The 25931-nt window shown below is 38.3% G+C and overlaps 1 protein-coding gene across 1 annotated transcript in view; it reads left to right on the forward strand.

Moving 5' to 3' along the window:
* LOC140145573 (phospholipid-transporting ATPase ABCA1-like) overlaps positions 1–25224 on the forward strand; it is a 103851-nt gene extending 78627 nt beyond the window's left edge. The window contains 14 exon segments of the mRNA XM_072167277.1: positions 523–692; positions 1913–2090; positions 2685–2800; positions 3340–3490; positions 9499–9622; positions 10627–10756; positions 12747–12936; positions 16474–16722; positions 17122–17256; positions 17483–17586; positions 18199–18291; positions 18684–18927; positions 23494–23623; positions 24127–25224. Coding sequence (XP_072023378.1) covers positions 523–692; positions 1913–2090; positions 2685–2800; positions 3340–3490; positions 9499–9622; positions 10627–10756; positions 12747–12936; positions 16474–16722; positions 17122–17256; positions 17483–17586; positions 18199–18291; positions 18684–18927; positions 23494–23623; positions 24127–24548 — 2436 coding nt within the window. The 3' untranslated portion in view covers positions 24549–25224.
* Positions 25225–25931: the final 707 nt, after the last annotated feature.

The raw sequence follows: 25931 nt of genomic DNA on the forward strand, positions 1-25931 counted from the left end.
CAGTATGAATGTCAAATTGAATGAACATAATAGGCAGCTCCATTTTAATTTCATACACCCTCTGAGAAAGATTCAACCTTAATCTTCAACAGAGAGTGGGTATGTGTCAAATAAAGTTGGTTAATATGCTAAGTCCATTTGAAATTCACACTTCCCCTGTGGAAGATATATCCAGAATCGTCCATAGAGGGAGTGTTGTGTGCATAATGTTCGCTATAAATTGTTACATGCAGAACAATAACCATAATTGTGTAAAGATAAACATGGAGGAGTCTGGCCTAATCGCTTAAAAGAGGATGGTCACTCCAGTCTGTGAATACAGGTTCATTACCTTCACCTTACTCTAGCAAATTGCCACTGCTTGGATATCAATCATATAAAGCACAAAAAGAAAGTGTTGCAGACATTTATCCAATTTATATTTTTATCCCTTGTTTGCAAAAATTGAAAATAAAAATTTCCCACTGTTCAGTATCCCTGCAATTCATATTTTTATTCCTTGTTTATTTTTCATGTTGTCAGGTGTGGTGGGATAATGTCGGATGGCATACATTGCCTACGTATATGAATGTGATGAACAACCTCTTACTTAGAGCTAATCTGAATGAAACAGAGAATCAGAATCTGTATGGTATCACAGTACACAATCACCCACTGAATTTCACCCATGCACAGCTTGCTGATGAGGCTATGTAAGTATATCAGACTAGGGAATTATTAGTGATTGGGTGAAGCACAGAATCTTGGTATGAGAAATACCATGTGCCAATCTATCATACCTAACCCTAACATTTAACCCTGCTTTTTGATATCGGAAGTTAAAGAAGATACGAAAAAGGAGAGAAGATGAACAAAGAAGTCACTTGGCCCCGGGATTCGAACCTTTGACCCCCGCATGCCAACCACACGATCACAGACCGGTAGCTGCACAGGTTATGGCTGCGCGCCCGGGCAGCAATTCCGTGAGCATATAACACTTAGGGTGATTGCGTCATCGCAGACCCTGGTATTCACGCATGCGCTTAATTTTTCATCGTGGTATTTTTGGGCGTCTGGAAAAATACATCTTATCTAGCCCTAACACTTAACCCTGCTTTTTGATATCGAAAGTTAAAGAAGATACGAAAATGGAGAGAAGATGAACAAAGAAGTCACTTGGCACCCCTGGGATTCAAACCTTTGAGACACCCCCCCCCCCCCATGCCAACCACACCGGTAGCTCAGGCAGCAATTCCATGAGCATATAACACTTAGGGTGATTGCGTCATCACAGACCCGGGGATTCATGCATGCACATTATTTTTCATTGTGGTATTTTTGGGTGTTAGGGTTAATATACTATTCATAGCCAAAGGGTAATCCTAGTGTGACACTGAGTGCATCTTGAACTCCAATAACAGATTTAGCATACCAATTAAATGTCATTCTAGGGAAAAGAAAATGTATATGACCTACTCCCACAAAGTGAGTATAAAGTCTCAAGTTGGTAGTGTCGAGATCCCCTAGCTGCTGAGTTGGGGTTCTTTATTTGATGCATACACAAAATATCTTTGCAAATGGGACATTCTACAAGTCAGTAGTATGTCCTTTGTACATTGGTTACAACATGCACATAGGGCATTCACAATGGACATTTACACATGGATGTCAAACATCAACTCATCAGCCAGGAGGTCTTGAAACTATTAACTTGTGACTTTAGCCTCATTTTGTGAGAGCAGGTCACATTATTTCAAAGAAGAACATTTTTGAAGGTATTTAATTTATACCTGAAAAGTGAGGTTTTTAAGAAGTTATGGAAGCCACTATTTCATATGATGAGCTGTTCCAATGTCTCTTCAGATATGTGCAATATATACACCATCTAATTTGGTTGAGTTTGTTTCAATTATTCTTATCTCTCATTTGACAGGGGTCAGACATCAGTAGACCTTGCCGTAGCCATGTTTGTACTGTTTGCCTTAGCCTTTGTACCAGCCAGTTTTGTAGTGTTTCTGATTGATGAGAGGGTGAGCAAGGCTAAGCATCTTCAGATAGTCAGCGGTGTGAACCCATCCATCTACTGGATAGCCAACTTCTGCTGGGATCTGGTAAGACTTATAGGATTGGGCTATTCCATTTGAAATCCATACACCTCCTATGAAAGACATGTCCTTATTCATGCACACAGGGAGTGTGAATTTCAAAAGGGGTTACCTGGCTGAGTCACTCCATGTATGATATGTTTCTCCTCAATAAGGCTCTTACCCACTCCATACCTTTTGGATTATTAGGGGTATAATTTGTTCTAGGTTAATGATTAGGGTTATAGTTATGATTGGGGGAGCAGAAGGAGTGTGGTCAAAGTTCAGAGAGGTTGCTGTTAAGATCAGATTTTCATGTTAACCCATATATTGGCTGAATTATCTGACTCTAAGAACAAATTTGATTGGTTACAAAGAGGGCTATATCATGTATTGAGCCAACCACAGATGTGGTAAGAATAGTCAGTATGAATGACTAATGAGGATTAATATATTGCTATTTTGATCTAAAACCGCTATTTTGATTGGTTAATCAATAGCATGTAATTAACCAATAAGAGACACTGTAAGATACACATAAGGTAAACTTGAGGCGACATCGATTACTAATTGTAATGTTGTTGAGTTCTTCTTAAAATACCTGTTTGAATCATTTTTCAGGTGAATTATGCCGTACCAGGGTTGTTAACTGTCATCATATTCTTAGCATTTCAACAAGAAGCCTTCATAAGTGGGAACAGCCTCCCATGTACCATATTACTGCTAATCCTATATGGGTAAGTACATTGGTTTCACATTTACATTGTGGTTAATTTGACTTATTTAAAAGGGCATTTCGTGATCCACAGCCTCATCCCCCCCACCTTTTCTCAAAAAAATTTGAGATTTTTATATCACTGGAAACCTCTGGCTACATAATGTTTATGTACAAAAAATTTCCTGCAGATTAATTCGTTTAGCAAAGATATCGTGGAATTTGAATTTCGTTCTGGTGCACCAGAACGAAATTACAACACATTGTCTCTGGAGCAGTGTAATACACATAATCATGCATAACTCGCAAACGCAAAATCGGAATCAACTGAAATTTTGGGAATAAGCTTTTTTCGTGGATGTCTACTGAAAAATTACATAAAAAGAGGATGCTAGGATCACGAAATACTCCTTTAAGCAAAAAAGGCTAGGGTTTGGTCTATTTTTAGGGTTACACTAATACAGCAATTTTGTTTTTGCCTTAGTTAATTGAGATAGCAAACAGAAAGCAAAAAAAAAGGTTTAATTATATTTGTACAACTATATCTGTCTATTTGTATAGATGGGCAATAACGCCGATGACCTACCCAGCAGCCTTTCTATTTGAGGTACCCAGCACTGCATATCTCTCTATGGCTTGTGGTAATATGTTGATTGGAATAGTGACAGTACTGACTACATATATCCTAGATCTACTAGCTAATGAAGACCCTGTAAGTATACAATAGAGAATGAGAATAATTTGTAGATAGGTGGTGACCCCATTGACCTACCCAGCAGCCTTTCTGTTTGAGGTACCCAGCACTGCATATCTCTCTATGGCTTGTGGTAATATGTTGATTGGAATAGTGACAGTACTGACTACATATATCCTAGATCTACTAGCTAATGAAGACCCTGTAAGTATACAATAGAGAATGAGAATAATTTGTAGATAGGTGGTGACCCCGATGACCTACCCAGCAGCCTTTCTGTTTGAGGTACCCAGCACTGCATATCTGTCTATGGCTTGTGGTAATATGTTGATTGGAATAGTGACAGTACTGACTACATATATCCTAGATCTACTGGCTAATGAAGACCCTGTAAGTATACAATAGAGAATGAGAATAATTTGTAGATAGGTGGTAACCCCATTGACCTACCCAGCAGCCTTTCTGTTTGAGGTACCCAGCACTGCGTATCTCTCTATGGCTTGTGGTAATATGTTGATTGGAATAGTGACAGTACTGACTACATATATCCTAGATCTACTAGCTAATGAAGATCCTGTAAGTATACAATAGAGAATGGGAATAATTTGTAGATGGTGGTGACCCCATTGACCTACCCAGCAGCCTTTCTATTTGAGGTACCCAGCACTGCATATCTCTCTATGGCTTGTGGTAATATGTTGATTGGAATAGTGACAGTACTGACTACATATATCCTAGATCTACTAGCTAATGAAGACCCTGTAAGTATACAATAGAGAATGAGAATAATTTGTAGATAGGTGGTAACCCCATTGACCTACCCAGCAGCCTTTCTATTTGAGGTACCCAGCACTGCATATCTCTCTATGGCTTGTGGTAATATGTTGATTGGAATAGTGACAGTACTGACTACATATATCCTAGATCTACTAGCTAATGAAGACCCTGTAAGTATACAATAGAGAATGAGAATAATTTGTAGATAGGTGGTGACCCCATTGACCTACCCAGCAGCCTTTCTATTTGAGGTACCCAGCACTGCATATCTCTCTATGGCTTGTGGTAATATGTTGATTGGAATAGTGACAGTACTGACTACATATATCCTAGATCTACTAGCTAATGAAGACCCTGTAAGTATACAATAGAGAATGAGAATAATTTGTAGATAGGTGGTGACCCCATTGACCTACCCAGCAGCCTTTCTATTTGAGGTACCCAGCACTGCATATCTCTCTATGGCTTGTGGTAATATGTTGATTGGAATAGTGACAGTATTGACTACATATATCCTAGATCTACTGGCTAATGAAGACCCTGTAAGTATACAATAGAGAATGAGAATAATTTGTAGATAGGTGGTGACCCCATTGACCTACCCAGCAGCCTTTCTGATTTGAGGTACCCAGCACTCCATATCTGTCTATGGCTTGTGGTAATATGTTGATTGGAATAGTGACAGTACTGACTACATATATCCTAGATCTACTAGCTAATGAAGACCCTGTAAGTATACAATAGAGAATGAGAATAATTTGTAGATAGGTGGTAACCCCATTGACCTACCCAGCAGCCTTTCTATTTGAGGTACCCAGCACTGCATATCTCTCTATGGCTTGTGGTAATATGTTGATTGGAATAGTGACAGTACTGACTACATATATCCTAGATCTACTAGCTAATGAAGACCCTGTAAGTATACAATAGAGAATGAGAATAATTTGTAGATAGGTGGTGACCCCATTGACCTACCCAGCAGCCTTTCTATTTGAGGTACCCAGCACTGCATATCTCTCTATGGCTTGTGGTAATATGTTGATTGGAATAGTGACAGTACTGACTACATATATCCTAGATCTACTAGCTAATGAAGACCCTGTAAGTATACAATAGAGAATGAGAATAATTTGTAGATAGGTGGTGACCCCATTGACCTACCCAGCAGCCTTTCTATTTGAGGTACCCAGCACTGCATATCTCTCTATGGCTTGTGGTAATATGTTGATTGGAATAGTGACAGTACTGACTACATATATCCTAGATCTACTAGCTAATGAAGACCCTGTAAGTATACAATAGAGAATGAGAATAATTTGTAGATAGGTGGTGACCCCATTGACTTACCCAGCAGCCTTTCTATTTGAGGTACCCAGCACTGCATATCTCTCTATGGCTTGTGGTAATATGTTGATTGGAATAGTGACAGTACTGACTACATATATCCTAGATCTACTAGCTAATGAAGACCCTGTAAGTATACAATAGAGAATGAGAATAATTTGTAGATAGGTGGTGACCCCATTGACCTACCCAGCAGCCTTTCTATTTGAGGTACCCAGCACTGCGTATCTTTCTATGGCTTGTGGTAATATGTTGATTGGAATAGTGACAGTACTGACTACATATATCCTAGATCTACTAGCTAATGAAGACCCTGTAAGTATACAATAGAGAATGAGAATAATTTGTAGATAGGTGGTGACCCCGATGACCTACCCAGCAGCCTTTCTATTTGAGGTACCCAGCACTGCATATCTCTCTATGGCTTGTGGTAATATGTTGATTGGAATAGTGACAGTACTGACTACATATATCCTAGATCTACTAGCTAATGAAGACCCTGTAAGTATACAATAGAGAATGGGAATAATTTGTAGATAGGTGGTGACCCCATTGACCTACCCAGCAGCCTTTCTATTTGAGGTACCCAGTACTGCATATCTCTCTATGGCTTGTGGTAATATGTTGATTGGAATAGTGACAGTACTGACTACATATATCCTAGATCTACTAGCTAATGAAGACCCTGTAAGTATACAATAGAGAATGAGAATAATTTGTAGATAGGTGGTAACCCCATTGACCTACCCAGCAGCCTTTCTGTTTGAGGTACCCAGCACTGCGTATCTGTCTATGGCTTGTGGTAATATGTTGATTGGAATAGTGACAGTACTGACTACATATATCCTAGATCTACTAGCTAATGAAGACCCTGTAAGTATACAATAGAGAATGAGAATAATTTGTAGATAGGTGGTGACCCCATTGACCTACCCAGCAGCCTTTCTATTTGAGGTACCCAGCACTGCATATCTCTCTATGGCTTGTGGTAATATGTTGATTGGAATAGTGACAGTACTGACTACATATATCCTAGATCTACTAGCTAATGAAGACCCTGTAAGTATACAATAGAGAATGGGAATAATTTGTAGATAGGTGGTGACCCCATTGACCTACCCAGCAGCCTTTCTATTTGAGGTACCCAGTACTGCATATCTCTCTATGGCTTGTGGTAATATGTTGATTGGAATAGTGACAGTACTGACTACATATATCCTAGATCTACTAGCTAATGAAGACCCTGTAAGTATACAATAGAGAATGAGAATAATTTGTAGATAGGTGGTGACCCCATTGACCTACCCAGCAGCCTTTCTATTTGAGGTACCCAGTACTGCTTATCTTTCTATGGCTTGTGGTAATATGTTGATTGGAATAGTGACAGTACTGACTACATATATCCTAGATCTACTAGCTAATGAAGACCCTGTAAGTATACAATAGAGAATGGGAATAATTTGTAGATAGGTGGTGACCCATTGACTTACCCAGCAGCCTTTCTGTTTGAGGTACCCAGCACTGCATATCTCTCTATGGCTTGTGGTAATATGTTGATTGGAATAGTGACAGTACTGACTACATATATCCTAGATCTACTAGCTAATGAAGACCCTGTAAGTATACAATAGAGAATGAGAATAATTTGTAGATAGGTGGTGACCCCGATGACTTACCCAGCAGCCTTTCTATTTGAGGTACCCAGCACTGCGTATCTGTCTATGGCTTGTGGTAATATGTTGATTGGAATAGTGACAGTACTGACTACATATATCCTAGATCTACTAGCTAATGAAGACCCTGTAAGTATACAATAGAGAATGAGAATAATTTGTAGATAGGTGGTGACCCCGATGACTTACCCAGCAGCCTTTCTATTTGAGGTACCCAGCACTGCGTGCCTCTCTATGGCTTGTGGTAATATGTTGATTGGAATAGTGACAGTACTGACTACATATATCCTAGATCTACTAGCTAATGAAGACCCTGTAAGTATACAATAGAGAATGAGAATAATTTGTAGATAGGTGGTAACCCCATTGACCTACCCAGCAGCCTTTCTATTTGAGGTACCCAGTACTGCATATCTCTCTATGGCTTGTGGTAATATGTTGATTGGAATAGTGACAGTACTGACTACATATATCCTAGATCTACTAGCTAATGAAGACCCTGTAAGTATACAATAGAGAATGAGAATAATTTGTAGATAGGTGGTAACCCCATTGACCTACCCAGCAGCCTTTCTATTTGAGGTACCCAGCACTGCATATCTCTCTATGGCTTGTGGTAATATGTTGATTGGAATAGTGACAGTACTGACTACATATATCCTAGATCTACTGGCTAATGAAGACCCTGTAAGTATACAATAGAGAATGAGAATAATTTGTAGATAGGTGGTGACCCCATTGACCTACCCAGCAGCCTTTCTATTTGAGGTACCCAGCACTGCGTATCTCTCTATGGCTTGTGGTAATATGTTGATTGGAATAGTGACAGTATTGACTACATATATCCTAGATCTACTGGCTAATGAAGACCCTGTAAGTATACAATAGAGAATGAGAATAATTTGTAGATAGGTGGTGACCCCATTGACCTACCCAGCAGCCTTTCTATTTGAGGTACCCAGCACTGCATATCTCTCTATGGCTTGTGGTAATATGTTGATTGGAATAGTGACAGTACTGACTACATATATCCTAGATCTACTAGCTAATGAAGACCCTGTAAGTATACAATAGAGAATGAGAATAATTTGTAGATAGGTGGTGACCCCATTGACCTACCCAGCAGCCTTTCTGTTTGAGGTACCCAGCACTGCATATCTCTCTATGGCTTGTGGTAATATGTTGATTGGAATAGTGACAGTACTGACTACATATATCCTAGATCTACTAGCTAATGAAGACCCTGTAAGTATACAATAGAGAATGGGAATAATTTGTAGATGGTGGTGACCCCATTGACCTACCCAGCAGCCTTTCTATTTGAGGTACCCAGCACTGCATATCTCTCTATGGCTTGTGGTAATATGTTGATTGGAATAGTGACAGTACTGACTACATATATCCTAGATCTACTGGCTAATGAAGACCCTGTAAGTATACAATAGAGAATGAGAATAATTTGTAGATAGGTGGTGACCCCATTGACCTACCCAGCAGCCTTTCTATTTGAGGTACCCAGCACTGCATATCTCTCTATGGCTTGTGGTAATATGTTGATTGGAATAGTGACAGTACTGACTACATATATCCTAGATCTACTAGCTAATGAAGACCCTGTAAGTATACAATAGAGAATGATATGAGAATAATTTGTAGATAGTTGGTGAGTGACCCCATTGACCTACCCAGCAGCCTTTCTGTTTGAGGTACCCTATTACTGCATATCTCACTGGTAAATACAGAGGAAGGAAAGGAACAGAAAGGCAAGAATGAGGAGAAAAAGATTCACAATGATAATACAATAAATAGATACAAATGAACTCCAAACAGTCAAAATCTCGGCATCACCCGATATTTAGGGCCAATCGTTCCATGAAGTGCGACAGACTAAACTGCAGGACAGATTGTGATTGTTAAACACACACGATCGAACAGTTATGAATATATAAGGAGCTCAAGGATGAACAGATGATTAATTGTGTTTTCAACTGATTGAGTGTCCTAGGTTAAAGAAGAAATAAAACAAACAAAACAAAACATAAACAAGAATTCACAGCATACAAAGCACAGGGACTTTGACTGTTTATAAATAGTCTGTATTAGTCTATGGATAATACTCACATCCGGCTTTTGTCATTAGTCAAATGTACCAAGCCTGGCTGTCGCCTGACATGGCTTATTCTATTAGAAATGAAGTGATGCTAATGTTTTAATTGCTTGTCATAATTTCAGTATCTTGGTGAATTGAATGATGTATTCAAGTCTGCCTTCTTGATGTTCCCACCATTCTGTTTGGGACGAGGTCTGATGGATATGGCCAACAACCACCTCATGTCAACAGTCTTGTCTAGATATGGTGAGTAATAGCAATATTAGGCTATTCCGGTTGAAATCAATACACCCCCAATAGAGGACATGACCTTAACCTCCTACACAGGGAGTGTAGATTTCAAATGGAGCCACACATTTAGGGAGCCCCATTTAAAATCCACCTCCCTGTGTGGAAAAATGGCAATTTACACACCAATCCTGTTGTGGCAATTTGTACTGAATTCTGAAGTTTTATTGAATTTTGTTGCAGAAGTCGGTATCGTCATGATCGCTGGCATCACTCGTTAAATTCACCGTCATGCCCGTACTGTAAACATAAACAATGCGATTTATAAAGCACCTTTTACAAAAGTGGGCAAAGCGCTAGTTCAGTACAATTCATAGTTTCCAGAGCCCATCAGTATCTGCTGAAATTCTTGTAAAGTAATTTAGCCCTCACCACAAGAGTAGATGACAAGTTCCAAATTTTCTTGGCAAATCGTTTGATTAATGATGGTGTGACGTCAGACGGAAGGAGATATGAAGGAGGGGTGGTTCGAGAGAGGAGTTAGGGAATCCATATGGAAGAGAAAGTGGAGGAGCCGCTAAGTAACAAGAAAAGGGAATTCTTCTTTCATTTGTCACACGCATGTGTGATGGTATGTCAAGAACTTCCTCACTGTCTGATGTCCCACCATCATCAATCAGATGCCTGACAAAGTCTTGGACGCAACATGAGTTGCAAATTTTACTTCCAGTATTTGATTTAAATTACAAAATTATCTTTTGAATAAAGTTAACTTTTCATTTCTTCTGTGGTTTGATTGGCTGATCAACAAGACAGTTGACCCATTGCATTGGTCATTGGCCCGTACCTCGTAACTTCTTCACAATCGCTGATCCACCTGTGCATACCCAGACCACAGAAGTAATAAAAAATTAACTTTACTATATGAATAATCTACAGCAAGATATGATTCAGTCTGTAGTTAAATGCATCACAAATTTGATTTCTTACATGTATGATTGTGTTACCATTTATCTGTACAGTTGATATACCAATTCCAAATCCATTCAATTGGGATGTAGTCGGCAGAAACCTGTTTGCTCTGTTCATAGAGGGGTTCATCTTCTTTGCTCTCACATTGCTAATACAGTATAAATTCTTCTATAAACCAAAGTGAGTACTTTATGAATATTCATTTATTTGGTTAGGCCGTATAAAATTAATGTTTTGGTTCTCGTCCCCTCCCTCCTCAATTTCTGGGATTTGTCAGATTTTTTTTTTCTTTTTTTTTTAGATTTTTCAATTATTTTAGACTTTGGAATGATTTATGAATTTTTCATACATATAAATAAGTTTATTAGAGAACAAGGATCACTTCCAAGTCTTTTTGTGGTACTCTAGGGGTTTATCCTCAGAATCTCACATTTGAAAAAAAAAAAGTGCCTCATCGTTTCCTCGAGCACTGTTGGAAAAGACCGAAAACTACAGACAATGCTGATTTTACACTGAAAAAACAAACAAACAAAAAACACCTCATCAATTCATGAAAATCTTCTGGACGAGAACCAAAATATTAATTTTATACGGCCTTATAATCTATTTCATTAATATCACAATCATTCATGCTGACATGCAAACAATGCTTTATTTTCATTACATCACTTCATTTACCTTGTATTTGATGAATGCTTTTTGTTTTGTTATTACATCTGCTTGCCCAGTTGTGGACGTTATGAGTAAGTGGCATTTTGTTTGTCAGTTCATTCTCGTATTTGATAGTGTTTAGTCATAGCGGAAATGTTAAGATACTACACTCTGCATTTTGTACTTTTACGATGTTGTGCAGCAAGCATAAATCAATCCACCCTTGTATGTGTGTGTATATGTTTGTTTGCACAACCTCTTGTCCATGCATGTGTATAGTTACAATTTTTATGAAAGAGTAGGCCTACATAAAATCCCCTCATAGCTTCCCCTGGTAGATATGTCAACAAAGTGTAAAATGTTTGGACATGTTGACCACAAGCCCCCAATTAGTAGGCCTATGTCTATATTATGTAAGTGATGACATGAAGTAGCATTTCTGAGGTCAAAGGATACATTAAGGGAAGGAGTATTAACGTTTGGACAGTATTTATTGTGGGACATTAGAGCACAACAGACATATCGAATTGCATTCTGAATACAAATAATGGCCTTCTGATATCAAATAATTTTCATTTTTTGAAATTCGCAATTTAATACACATTTTATGGCAAATCATTAAAAATTGATATTTTTGATATTTAACAGTACTCGAAGTAAACTTTATAAATCTGATGATTTCTACCTAAAGTGTATGTAGGTGGGATGAAAAGCCGACGATCAATTGAAAATTTTGACCTTTCAGTATTAAAGATATGGATTTTTTTCCCAAAACACCAGGAGCTAAATGCTTAACAGAGATGTCGCATTTCCGGAATTTTCAGTTTCCAGATATGAGAAAATCTCCAATTTTAAAATGAAAATTCCTTAGAACCCTGACTGGATGATTTATAGACACGCTGTACTGTGCAAAAATGGTGATGCAATTTCTCATGTGTATGTGAATGATATGATACTGGAAGTATGTATTCGCAGATAATAAATGTTTTATACTATAAAGTGAAGTATTTTAACAGTTTCTCATTTTTGCATTTTACCCCATGAAATTGCATCTCCAGTGGTGCTCAAGTGTGTAAAACCCCTCTGGCTTCGCCCCCTCGACCAGGGGCCCTTGAGCGGGCCCCTGGACCCCCGGCCACAACAGGCGAGAGCTCCGCTCGCTTCGTTCCCTCTGCTTCGCAATTTCATTGCCTTGGGTTTTTTTTCAAAAAGCACCAATCACACCCCTGATAAAAGCAACACCTTAACCTGACCATGCAACTTAAGACATTGGAATCTGAAACATATAATACTATAATTTGCATATGTTGAAGTGGTGGATTTTTTCTTTCCTTTGAACAAGAAGTTTACTGTCCATCTATAGGTTTATTAATCTTAGTCTGTCTCATGACACTCATCATGTTACCAAATACATTGAAATACCATTAAAAGGTGAACATATCATACAGTTGATTTTCCAGAATTTTACACCGGCCAAAATTAATGTTGTTTCTTAATTTGTGTGCTTGTTAATTGTCAGACATATTGAGACATCAAATGCATCAGGTGAAGAGTTAGATGAAGATGTAGAGAAAGAGAAGCAAAGAGTGTTATCAGGACGAGCCACAGAAGACACTATACGCATTGAGAATCTTACTAAGGTCTATGGCACCAGCCGTGGACCTATGACTGCTGTAGACAAGATGTGTGTTGCAATCCCAAGAGGGGAGGTGAGTGTATGGTTCAATTGTTCTTGTAATATTGTGTGCTTACTGAAGACACTATACGCATTGAGAATCTTACTAAGGTCTATGGCACCAGCCGTGGACCTATGACTGCTGTAGACAAGATGTGTGTTGCAATCCCAAGAGGGGAAGTGAGTGTATGGTTCAATTGTTCTTGTAATATTGTGTGCTTACTGAAGACACTATACGCATAGAGAATCTTACTAAGGTGTATGGCACCAGCCGTGGACCTATGACTGCTGTAGACAAGATGTGTGTTGGAATCCCAAGAGGGGAGGTGAGTGTAGGGCAAGGGTGCATTTTTGTTTCACATGGCTGGAATCCATTTGGATTCTGACAGCAGCATTTTACCAATCTTTCCCTTGTACAAAAAATCTATGAGAATCTCTTACGATTCACATAAATCAGTTTTGGAAAACTTTTGATTGGGCTATAGTTGATATCCATACACTCCCTATGGAAGACATGACCTTAATTAGGGATAACCATCAAAATTTCATGTTGCCCCTATTGCTACAAAAGATCGTTTTCTGGATAGAACTCATCAATAGAAATATTTTGTGGTTAAATGGTCAAAATCGGTCAAAAACTTTTCAAATTATGAATTTTCAAAGTTTCCCATTCTGACCGGTCATTGGAACGAAATGAAATGACAAGGTCCAAAAATAGCAATTGGGAGCAAAATTGGCATAAGCATATATTTACCTTTATATATTTCTTTATTTTAACATATATGCAAACATGAAACAAGCATATTGTGAAAGTATTAAAGGGGTTTCTTATAAAATGGCACTTTACTAGTCAATGGCATAAATTATTTTTTCAAACCGAGGCATTGAAATCATGCATTTAGAGAAAATTTGGCAAAAATCATCCAAGATGGCCGATATGGCACAAAATCAAAATTGAGTACAGGTGAACTTTTTTTTTCACAACCAAAAATCTCAATGTTATTGGGTTTAATATGACCAATTAGTAGGTGTATGCAAAGAAAATCTTAAGTGTCATTGAAGGTCATTGACTCATTCACAACAATAGAGGTTATCCACTTCACTCATCATGCTCATGTGTGACTTCTAACAAAAGGTGCTGGTTCCCGTAGTATTCCTTATTCAATACAATTCAATGCATGACCTCGAAGTTAGCTGCATGACTTTCAAGGGCTATTTTGAAACAGTTATGGTTGCACATTCAGGTACTTCTTTTGAAAGTTCTAAACAAGGTATAGCCAGCAGCAAGTTGTAGATGGTATAGGCCTAAATATAAGGAAACATTTAGGGTTGAAATCAGGTGAACAATACATCGAATGAGCACGAAACTTCACATTTATGTTCAGAAAGGTGTCTTCTTAGCATGATTCGAAAGGAGTATGGAAATTCCAAAGGAAGCTGGTGATTTAATTTGTAACTCGAGATCTACTTGTTCAATTTTTTAACCTTTTTACAGAGGGTATGATAGAGGTATTACTGGCAACTCTGCCAAATTACAGCTCAGTAGGCCACGTTGTTCACCTGATCTTATTGACATGAATATTTTGTGCCATTCTTGAGCAGTGCTGAACTCAGCCACTGGCAATTAAGCGCACTGTGGTGATGGACCAATTTTGACTCGCACTTACAGGAAAATGAAATAAGTTATGTTGCTGTAATTTGCAAGATAGTTACAAAACATAATTGGCATTAACATCCCCAATGTTTACAGAAAAATTATGAAAAATAAAAGAATGAGCTCAATTTAGAAATGTATGTGCAAGCAGTGCACAGTTGAGCTCCCTGCATGTCTATGGGAGTGTTCTAATCAAGTTGATGGTTCATTGGTCATCCCTACCTTAATCTCCAACAAAGAGGGTGTAGATTTTAAATGCAGTCACCCATACAGGTAATCCCATTTGAAATTCACACCCCTGTGTGGGAGATTAAGGTCATTTCTTCCATAGGGGGTATATGGGTTTCAACTGGAATAGCCCAGTGGATTCTCGCCTTATTTCTACTTATTGTTTTCATATCAAATCCATAATCGAACCGTGGTTCTATATACCATCGTTGGGCAGGACAAATTGTGCTTGTGGCCCTTGAACATGTTAAAAACAAAACTGGCAAGAAGTTACACGGGAGCATTTTATAGCATCACACATTATTGCATTTAGTCACAGTGATTCATTATATTTAAAAAAGGCAATTTTAAAAGTTGCAACTGAGTCCATAGCTGTCAGGTTTTCCTAAACAAGCACATTAATATGCCTGCCTACTGTATTGTTTGAGAGTTTCTGCTTCTGCTTCTGCTCTTTACTGTGCAATCACCGCTGGCTGGAGGTTATCACGCACAGGTCAACGTGATTTGACAGCCTAAATCTTGAATGAGCTCATTTGACAAGTTCATTAATGTTCATTTCATCCAGTTTACTCTTAAAAATATTAAATTCTGGAATGTTGCATATCTCCATGCCTGCCAACCGTTCCGATTTAATCGGATTCGTTCGATTTTTGTGACCTTTGACTTCAAAAATCGGAACGAATCCGATTTTGAAAAAAAAAAAAAAAAAGTTTTTTTTTTTTTTTTTTTTTTTTTTTAAGATTTTTTTTTTCAAAGTTTTTAGCGACTTTGGAGAACCACTGGACCTATTCTGAAGTGCTAGGATCAGAAGGATCATTCACAGTTAATTTAAAAAAAAATTGGAAAAAATTACAAACAAATTACAGTTTGTTATTTTTAATATGCAAACCATTAACCAATATTTACCTCTTCATGTAGCACATATTATAAATGCATGCAAAACCAATGCATCTATAATATGTGATACATGAAGAGGTAAACACTAGTTAATGGTTTACATATTAAGGATAACAAACTAATTTTTTTGTAATTTTTTTGTGTAATTTTTTTTCAAATTACCTGTGAATGATCTTAGCACTTCAGAATAGGTCCAGTGGTTCTCTAAAGTTGCCAAAAACTTTTTTTAATTTTTTAAAATTTTTTCCCAACCTTGAATAACAAGTATATAACTTCTGTTTTCCAAAGTTTTATTTCACTTCTTGCTTCACTCTAATTATACACCAACCTTAGTTCCAAAGGTTGGCAAGCATGTGCCGTTACCGTTGAGCGCGTGCTTCGCGCGCCCCGGATCGCGCACCCTGTACAGATTTTTATTTTTACAATGTTGGCAGGTATGTATCTCTGCCGGCAGGAGGTTCCATTCCCTTGTTGTGCGAGGGTAGAGCGAACTGTTGACTGTTATGGTAACTGTTGACTGGTGTGGAATTCAGATGCAACCTTTAAAACATCCTCTTTTTGTTTTGTAATGAATTGTGACAGCACGCAGTGATGTGTGATGCTATAAATTGGTCCACATGTGTAAAACAAATAAGGTTACAAATTCTTTTTTACATTTCTTAAGATATTTGCTAATTTATTTCAAACTGTGTTAGCCTGTTAGGGGGATCCTGTATATATCAATCAACTGAACTCCTGTTATTCCATATCCAGCATGATGCAAGTCTAAATAATCACATCTGTTTCTTATAGTGCTTTGGACTACTTGGCGTGAACGGAGCTGGCAAGACGACCACCTTCAAGATGCTAACGGGTGATACCAACGTAACTAGTGGGAGGGCGTTTGTCAATACGTACAGCATACTAACTAATATGCAGGAAGTCAACCAGAGCATGGGGTACTGTCCACAATTTGATGCATTGGATGAACTATTGACAGGCAAAGAACACCTACAGTTTTATGCAAGGCTGAGAGGTGTACCTGAAGTTGATATACCAAAGGTATGTGTGGCGGTGTGTGAGGAGAGTATGTGGGGAGGTGGTGGGTATAGAGGGTAGTAGGGGGTGGGCATATGTGATACTATCCATTGTTTGATGCATTGGGCTAGCTATTGACAGGCAAAGAACATTACAGATTTATACAAGACTGACAGGTTAGTAATGCACAGTTGAAGGTGTAGGGTCAGTATGTGATCCACTGTAAAAGCTTGTACAGCCTTTAGTAAGGCAAATAATACTCAAAGTGTGTGTGTGTGTTTAGTTGGATGGTGAAAATCCAAGTAGCACCCATGGTTGGTGGGTGTGCATGCAACATTACCTTTGTCCATTTTGTGTGTCATATGCAGTTGTTCCTAATTCAATAACTGACTGCTTTGCTTATTTACCTTTATCACTTTGCAGGTTGCTGACTGGGGAATCCGTAAGCTAGGATTAACACAATATGCTGAAAGATCAGCAGGGACTTACAGTGGAGGAAACAAACGCAAACTATCAACTGCCATAGCACTGATTGGAGACCCACCTGTTGTCTTTCTGGTAAAAATATTTCATTTTTTGTTTATATATGATTTCATGCTTTATAAAAGGTAGAGGTTCATGTCAGTGTGAGTGTTTATCTTTCTTTGAAGCATATTTCAGTAAATTTTGCAACTTTGCACAGGCATTTTGGGATTTTGGATTGGAGTTGGAGTAGGGAGGTGCAGCTGGGAAATATAAAAATGTTCCCTCTTTGATTGTGTTGTTTTGTGTGTTGTGTTTACAGGATGAGCCTACAACTGGTATGGATCCCAAAGCAAGAAGATTCCTATGGGATTGTATCACAAGTATAGTGAGAGAAGGAAGATCTGTCATTCTCACATCACACAGGTAAGGCATACAGTGAACTAGATTACTTAAATCAAACTGGACCAGGTCCATATCAGAGGGGGTTCCTATGGGATTGTATCACAAGTATAGTGAGAGAAGGAAGATCTGTCATCCTCACATCATACAGGTAAGGCATACAGTGAACTAGATTACTTAAATCAAACTGGACCATGTCTGTATGGTGAATGGGTCCTATGGAATTGTATAATTAGGAAGAGTAGGAAGATCTCTCATTCTAACATCACTGGTAAGTCCTTAAAAGCAGATTACTTTAGATCAAACCAGATCAGTCTCATATCCCATGTTGGGGATGGTTTGTGTGGGATTCTATAACAAGTATGAAGGGAAGGATTACATTTCCTATTGTTAACTAGATTACCTCAGTTCAAAGTGGATCAGGTCTGTATTCGGAATGGACTCTATGGAATTGGGTAACAAACACATGCTTTAGATTTGCTGGGCACATATATATGTCTAAGTATTCAGCAAGTATACTATTTTTGCCCTCCATGAGCGAGGGGCAAACATTCAGTCTACATTTCTTTACAGTTTAATCTCTTCGGTTACTCCGGACCATTTCCTAATTTTAGCTCATTCCAATTCTCTTTTCAGTATGGAGGAATGTGAAGCTCTGTGTACTCGTGTAGCTATCATGGTTAATGGCCAATTCAAATGTTTGGGAAGCACACAACATCTAAAAAACAAGTAAGTACTTAAAACAAGCAGGCCACTTGCCTCATAGGCATCCCTGAGAATGCACATTCAACCTCTTATTCAGTGCAGTGCAGTGGGAGTTCCTGTTCTCTTTCATAGGACTATTCCAGTTGAACTCCATAAACCACTAAAAATGCAAAAAATTGTTTTTTTGGGTTTTTTTTTCAAAAATGTCAAATGATGCATCTGGAGCCAAAATATGTGAATGGCGCTGCAAATAACACATTTGTGTATTCTTAGCAGCCCTAACATAATAGCTGTTAATTAATGCCTGCAAAAGAACAAAACAACAAACCTTGTCTGATCATTGTTAACAAAATTAAAATCAAACTATTCAACAGGCTATCACAATTAAATTACCGATATTTGATTTGTTTTCACAGATTTGGTGATGGCTACACCTTGGGAATACGCATAGGAGGTGACCCGCCTCGTATTGAAGACCTACTACACTTCATCACACATACATTCCCATATGCCGTACTCAGAGAACGTCACTTCAACATGCTTGAATTCCAGTTACCTATGGCGCAGACTGTACTATCCAAGGTGTTTGGTTCCTTAGAAGCACAAAGACAGAGATTTTGTATTGAAGACTACTCTATTAGTCAGACAACATTAGATCAGGTAAGATGGTATAGTCTTTGGCACAGGCACCAGGGGTTTGATACCTTGGAAGCACAAAGACAGAGATTCTGTATTGAAGACTACTCTATTAGTCGGACAACATTAGATCAGATCAGATGGTATAGTCTTCGGCACATGCACCAGGGGTTTGGTACCTTAGAAGCACTAAGACAGATTCTGTATTGAAGACTACTCTATTAGTCAGACAACATTAGATCAGATCAGATGGTATAGTCTTTGGCACAGGCTGTGCTATCCAAGGGGTTTGGTACATTAGCAGAACAGATACTGAGATCCTGTATTGGTCTCTTTGTCTCAGACCACTATGGTTCAGGTAATACAAAAATTAAAAGAGGTCCATTTCTTCTTGAGACAGTTTGTAATTATAGTAGAGTAAAGTTACCACATGACCCAAAAAAAATTGCAACAGAAGGATTTTTGGTATTTTCTTGCAGTATAATGTCTAATAAATAACATATCAAAAGTTTACAAAAATTGAACTTGGGCGAGGGGTCCAACTGTGACGTAATCAAAATGGCCGCCAAAAGCTGGAAAAATACCCAATAATCAACTAATTTTATCCATTTTTCACTCGTTATTGTGGGTTCCACTGGTAACAACCTTGTTCAGTTCAGTACATTACTAGATATAGTAATGAATCTTTAAATTGTGGTATTCAGATGGAGCAATTTGACAGCCATAATGAATTTCAAAATGGCCGCCATTTTGGTATTTTGGCTTATGAAATGAAATCATACATGTAATTGTAAGGCAAAACTTAAGGTGTTAGATTTTCTAAAATAGTCAATATCCTTTGCACCAATATTCCCATTCAAATTTATATAGAGGTAGGCATACAAACCAAATTGGCAGCAAGAGTGAATTTCAAAATGGCCGCCATTTTGGTATGTTGGTTTATTGAGTTAAATTATGCACGTATTGTAACTTGAAACTTAAAGTGATTCTAATATAGCCAACATTAATATTATACTTTCAAGTAGGCATATGTACCAATTTGGCAGCCATATTTACCACGATGCGATTCCTTTGTTTGCAGTAGTATGCATCGACCACATTGTATGTATGTTGGAATTAGTTGTCATCATCATCATCATCATCTCAGAATAGTTCTTGATCCATATTCTTACATATAGCCTATGTGTCCACATACTTCAGTGTAATTGAGTCCATTCTTTCTGCTGCTACATTTCTTTGTGATGCATCCTGTAGAACAATTGCATCGAATCATCTTCAGCAATGATTCTGGTGCTGGACTTCTTTTCATCATGAATGGAACAAATCTGTCACCTTAAACAATCCATCCCCAGTCAGATACGTTCTCCTAGAGTTAAGCTTTGCAGCAGAGGCTGTGGGTGGAAGTCTTTCAGGTTTAACAAAGTTCTCTGCTGGGCAAACTTTTTTGGAAAGAAACCTGTAGCATAAGGATTCCAAAGACTCTGATTGCTGACCATTAAACAAGGACACCATTGCTTTGCAGTCTTCACTTTCTATATATTCTTGATCCATACTGGGAGTGCAAAATGCCTTGGAACAAGCTTGTAATACAGGATCACCATTGATAATGTTGTGCAATACAGACTTCATGCCAACCCCAAATATTCTTGAAGTAGTGTTGCAACCTGAAAACGCATAGGCAAACAACAAATCATTTCTGTTGCATACGCTCCCCAATTAGTTTAATAAGTGTCTGTTTGTTCAGATCATTTCTTTTTTGCCAGCAAATTGCCAGCATCTGATATGTCTACCTTATTTGCAACCCGACTTTTGCAGCGCTGATTCGTGTTATACTTCCAAGTGTTTTGTCCACCAGTGTATCTATCAAAGACAACCGTGGCCTTGCCATAGTGATCAAATGTCATATCCGGATGGCATCCCTTAAATTTAGTAGCCTCTGAGCACTATTGGGATTAGCCTGGCTTCGGCCGAATGTTATAAATAAATAAATAAAATATAATATAATTATCAGCAAGGGAACTATAGGTGCTTCCTTCTGTCCACTTCAAGCGATGTAGAAGAGAACCTCCATCAAGAACATAGTGATCAGTCTCACGGCCATCAGCCTCTGATGAGGACACATGATCCTGTATGGCTTGTACATGTAGTAGTGGTGCTTATCTGGAAACCAGAAACTTTTGAAACAACAGAGCTGGAACAATGGTTTGGTCATCAGTGACCTTGACAGTCCATGCAGATGCAAGGGTCTCGACTCTAGTCTTCCGTTTGTAGCTATATGAAAAGACAGCTTGTCCTTCCATTTTGTTTGACTGTATCCTTGCCTACTTTGAACCGGTTTTGCATGTGACTCACTTATCAGACTGAGGCTGATGCCCTGAGACAGTTCAAGGACTGATCACTATGTTCATGATGGAGGTCTCTTCTGATAATTATGCATCTTTCACATTTGATCACTATGGCAAGGCCACGGTTGTCTTTGATTGATACATTGGGGACCGTATGCACCAGAAAGGATGTCATCTGATCCACGCTGAAGGAGATACCGATAATGATACAGTGAAAGCAGCAGTCGCATCATTTAAGTCTACAACCCTAATTGGAGAAGACACATCTGTTGGTATTACTTCTTCATTATGCAGAAAAGGACTGCAAGGACTTGTACTTTCGGTCTGACAATGATAAACCATATGTATGATATCAAAGGTTCCGAAGCGCTTACTCAGTTATGACATTTGTTCGGATTTCTTGTTTGCCCATGCGTTTTCAGGTTATGACACTACTTCAAGAATAGTTGTGGTAGGCAAGTCTGTATTTTTAACAAAATCATCAATGGTCATCCTGTATTACAAGTTTGTTCCAAGGCATTTCACGCTCTCAATAGATGGATCAAGAATATGTATAAAGCGAAGGCTGCAAAACAATAGTGTCCCTGTTTAATGGTCAGCAATCAGAGTCTTTGGAATCCTTACGCTACCGGCTTCTTTCCCCAAAAAAATGCACAGCAAAGAGCTTTGTTAAACCTGAAAGACTTCTACCCACAACCTCTGCTGCAAAGCTTCACTCCAGGAGAATGTATCTATAGGTCATGCAGTGGACGTGTAAAAGTGATGGTATGCATCCAATTGACTGGGTGGATACTTTAAGGTGACAAATTTGTTCCATTCATGATGAAAAGAAGTCCAGCGCCAGAATCATTGTTGAAGATGATTCGATGCAATTGTTCTACAGAATGTATCACTATGAAATGTAGGTGCAGAAAGAATGGACTCAATTGCAATGGAGCATGTGCACACATATGCTAATGTGAGAACATGGACAAGGAACTATTCTCAGATGATGATGACAATTAATTCCAACATACATACAATGTGGTCGATGTATACTACTGTAAACAAAGGCATCGAATTGTGGAATAGCAAGATGAATTTTGTTTACTTCAATAATATACTGTAAGCAACATATTGATTTTTATAATGGTGATTATAGCTGACAGCCATTTTGAAATGCTATATGGCTGCCAAATTGGTACATATGCCTACTTAAAAGTAATTTTAATGGTACTATTGGTGCATATGATGTTGGTTATTTTAGAATTTATGTCGCTTTAAGTTTCAAGTTGCACTACGTGCATAATTTAAGTCAATAAGCCAACATACCAAAATGGCGGCCATTTTGAAATTCACTGTTGCTGCTAATTTGGTTCGTATGCCTACCTCTATATAAATTTTAATGGGAATATGGGTGCAAAGGATATTGGCTATTTTAGAAAATCCAACGCCTTAAGTTTTGCCTTACAATTACGTGCATGATTTGATTTCATATGCCAAAATACCAAACTGGCGGCCATTTTGAAATTCATTATGGCGGCCAAATCGATCAATCTAAATATCACATTACAAAGATTCATTACTACATCCAGTAATGTACTTCTGAACAAGGTTGTCAGCAGTGGAACCCACAAAAACAAGTAAAAAATGGATGAAATCAGTAGATTAATGGGTATTTTTCCAGCTTTTGGCGGCCATTTTGATTGCGTCACAGTTGGACCCCTCGCCCAAGTTGAATTTTGGTAAACTTTTGATATCTTATTCATTAGACCTTATACTGCAAGAAAATACCAAAAAAGCTTCTGTTGCAATTTTTTGGGGGTTGGGGGTAGCTGTGTCATATTTTGATCCTACTATTACAGGTAGCTACAATTATGGAATACCCTCCCCACTGAAAACCACAAGGGAGTGATGTCGCATTGTAACTAAGATATAGGAGTATGCTGTATGTGTAGGGTATAACATAATAATTCCCTGATTAAAGTGACATCACACCTAAGTTATGAGAACTATCTGCCGATTGGCCAAAAAGAATATTGCACCCAATTATGAACCAATCAAGGAGGTTGTTAATAAGATCATCTGCAAATGCAAGTTTGACCACAAATAGTTAAAAGCCTAGTCATAACCAATCAATCAGAAATGCTGTTAAATGACCAGTAGTGTCCAGGGGGTTAAGGCAGTATTATGAGACTGTCAGAGACCTGGTTTGACTAAGAATCATCATATAATTCAATGTTGACTTTAATCTCACCACACACAGGTCTTCATAGGATTTGCTAAGCAACAGAGGACAGGAGATGAAGCAGAAGACGTGGCCATGTTGGATCTGGCCTCCGTCAACGTAGAGACAGATGGTGCTGTACGCAATAACCAAGTCGCACTTACAATGGGTGAGTTGGCTATTCTAGTTGAAAATCATATTCCTCCTATTGGAAGAGATGACATTAATCTTTCACACAGGGAGTGTAAGTTTCAAATAAAGTTTCCTGAATGGGTGACTATTGAACAGGGAACTAAGCTTGCTTTGAAAGAGCCCACTTAACAATGGACTACTCCAGTTGAAATCCACACACCCGCTATGAAAAATATGACCTTAATCTTCTACACAAGCAGTGTAAATATCTAATGTTGTGACCCGTCAAAGGTCATGTCTTCCATATATAGGGGTGTATGGATTTCAGCTGGAATAGCCAATTGTCTTCACATGTCAAATGCGGGGTAAGAGCATAAAATATCTCGTAATAATAAGAAAAACAAAGAATAAGATATATGCAAAGAGGTGTTGCTTCAGAGAAATGAATTTAGAGAAGGCACCCTAGGGAAAATCAAATGCAGCATCTTGACGATATTTATGGGCATACTAATTTGTACCTTTTTCTTTCCTTGCAAACAGACACACAATCAGCTCGATTTGTGAATGATACCAGACCAGTAGCAGGTGCAGTAACACAAGATCTAGGAGCAACCAATAACATACCATTGCCATCAGCCCCTAAAAATATCAATCTTCTACAAGACCAAAGTAATAATGCATTCAACAATCCATTATACAACACACCAAGTGGTACAGTCTCGCCAGTTGGCATAGAGGGCCTCGCTGACTCAGGCTATGCAAATCCACTGTTCAGTAGCCTAGCAGCAATGGATCGTAATCTAGCAGCGAATCCCAATCTAGCGACGCCAGATCCGAATGTGGCAACGGATTTGTACCTAGCTACAGATCCATCAGACATTAATCTAGCTACAGGAATATATAGGGAGGACTCCCAAGATGCATTGCCACTATTTGGGGTCAATAACCAGTCAACCTGCTAAGTATTTAACAAGAATAGTCACACAAATTTAAGAAAATATAATAATATATATTTTTCAAAAAGTACTATTGTAACGTAAGTTCTAGAGGATTTTTAAGCACTTTTCACTGTGGTTGAGTGAATGATATGAAGTACAATCACAAGGCATCACATGCCAAAAGTAAGAGCGTTTAGAGAGACCCATTGTAAAGTTATGAACATATCTGAAAAAATAGTGGGCCAAGTAAAGATCCTTGTGGATACAAAACATGTGTGGTCAGCCAGTGAAGGCATCATTTTAAAGGTTTGAATAATACATGCTAAAAGACAGTGGACCAAGTGAAAACCTTGTGTGATACAACATATTTGTGGTGTGCAAGGGAATGCATCATTGTATAGTTTTGAATATACATACCAATAGATGGAGTAAGTGGGCCAACCAAAAAACCTTGTGGGATGCAACATATTTGTGGTGTGCCAGGGAAGGCATTGTTTTAAAGTGTTGAGTACATGTCAAAAGGTTTGGCTATACAGATAATTTGGATTGTAAGTGTGATTGTGTGTGTGGATGGTGGTGGTTGCTGTGAATTCATTTGTTATAAGAGAGTAGGCGTATCTAGTCTGTTACTAGATACTGCGTGGAGTCAACCATTCCAGAAATAAAAAATAACAGTTTCCTGTTCAAATGTGATGACCAATGTCAAAAATGTGCCAATGATAAAAAGAAATGTGACCAACTTTGGTGGAATTTTGAGAAAGTAAAAAGTGTGTGTGACATTGTATGTGGGCTGAGAGGTTTTAATCATGAACTGAAATATAGCAATAGGTTCAAACTTGATTTTGGATCCGAGAGAACTTGAGAGGCGCCACTCCGATTGTAAAATTGAGGACAGTGTAATGGGGGACCTTCCGTAAGAGCTGTGCCCTAAATATGGTAATGAGCCATGGATGACGTAAACGAAGCAGACGACATAATAAATCAACATAATCTTTTCACATATTTTCTGGAAGGTCTTAGTATGTATCTTTTCCATAGGTTATTTAATAACCTTTTAGAAATTGTGTGTTAGTGCTAGCTATTTATATTTGCTTTTTCATTTTTATCACTGATTATAGCCCTTAGTTTCAACATTTATTTTGTTGTTCTGCATGGTGATTGACAGCTGCTGGGTGGGGCTAATTCTTGTAACTCTTGTATAGCTTCAAAATTCTGTACCGTCTCTTCAACAGCGCCCTATATAGGGCTCTATGATCTCTCATTACACAGCACGTAGTAAAACCTGGCCAGCGGTGTTTACCAAGCGGCCATATTTATGATGCAACGTCCTCAAAATCGGTATACGTGTATGCAGTTTGTACAGAGTGCCGTCGGTCTTGTTGGAGGTCACATTGTGAAGTAATAAGT

This window comes from Amphiura filiformis, chromosome 2 (assembly GCF_039555335.1).
Source record: "Amphiura filiformis chromosome 2, Afil_fr2py, whole genome shotgun sequence".
NCBI lineage: Eukaryota > Metazoa > Echinodermata > Ophiuroidea > Amphilepidida > Amphiuridae > Amphiura > Amphiura filiformis.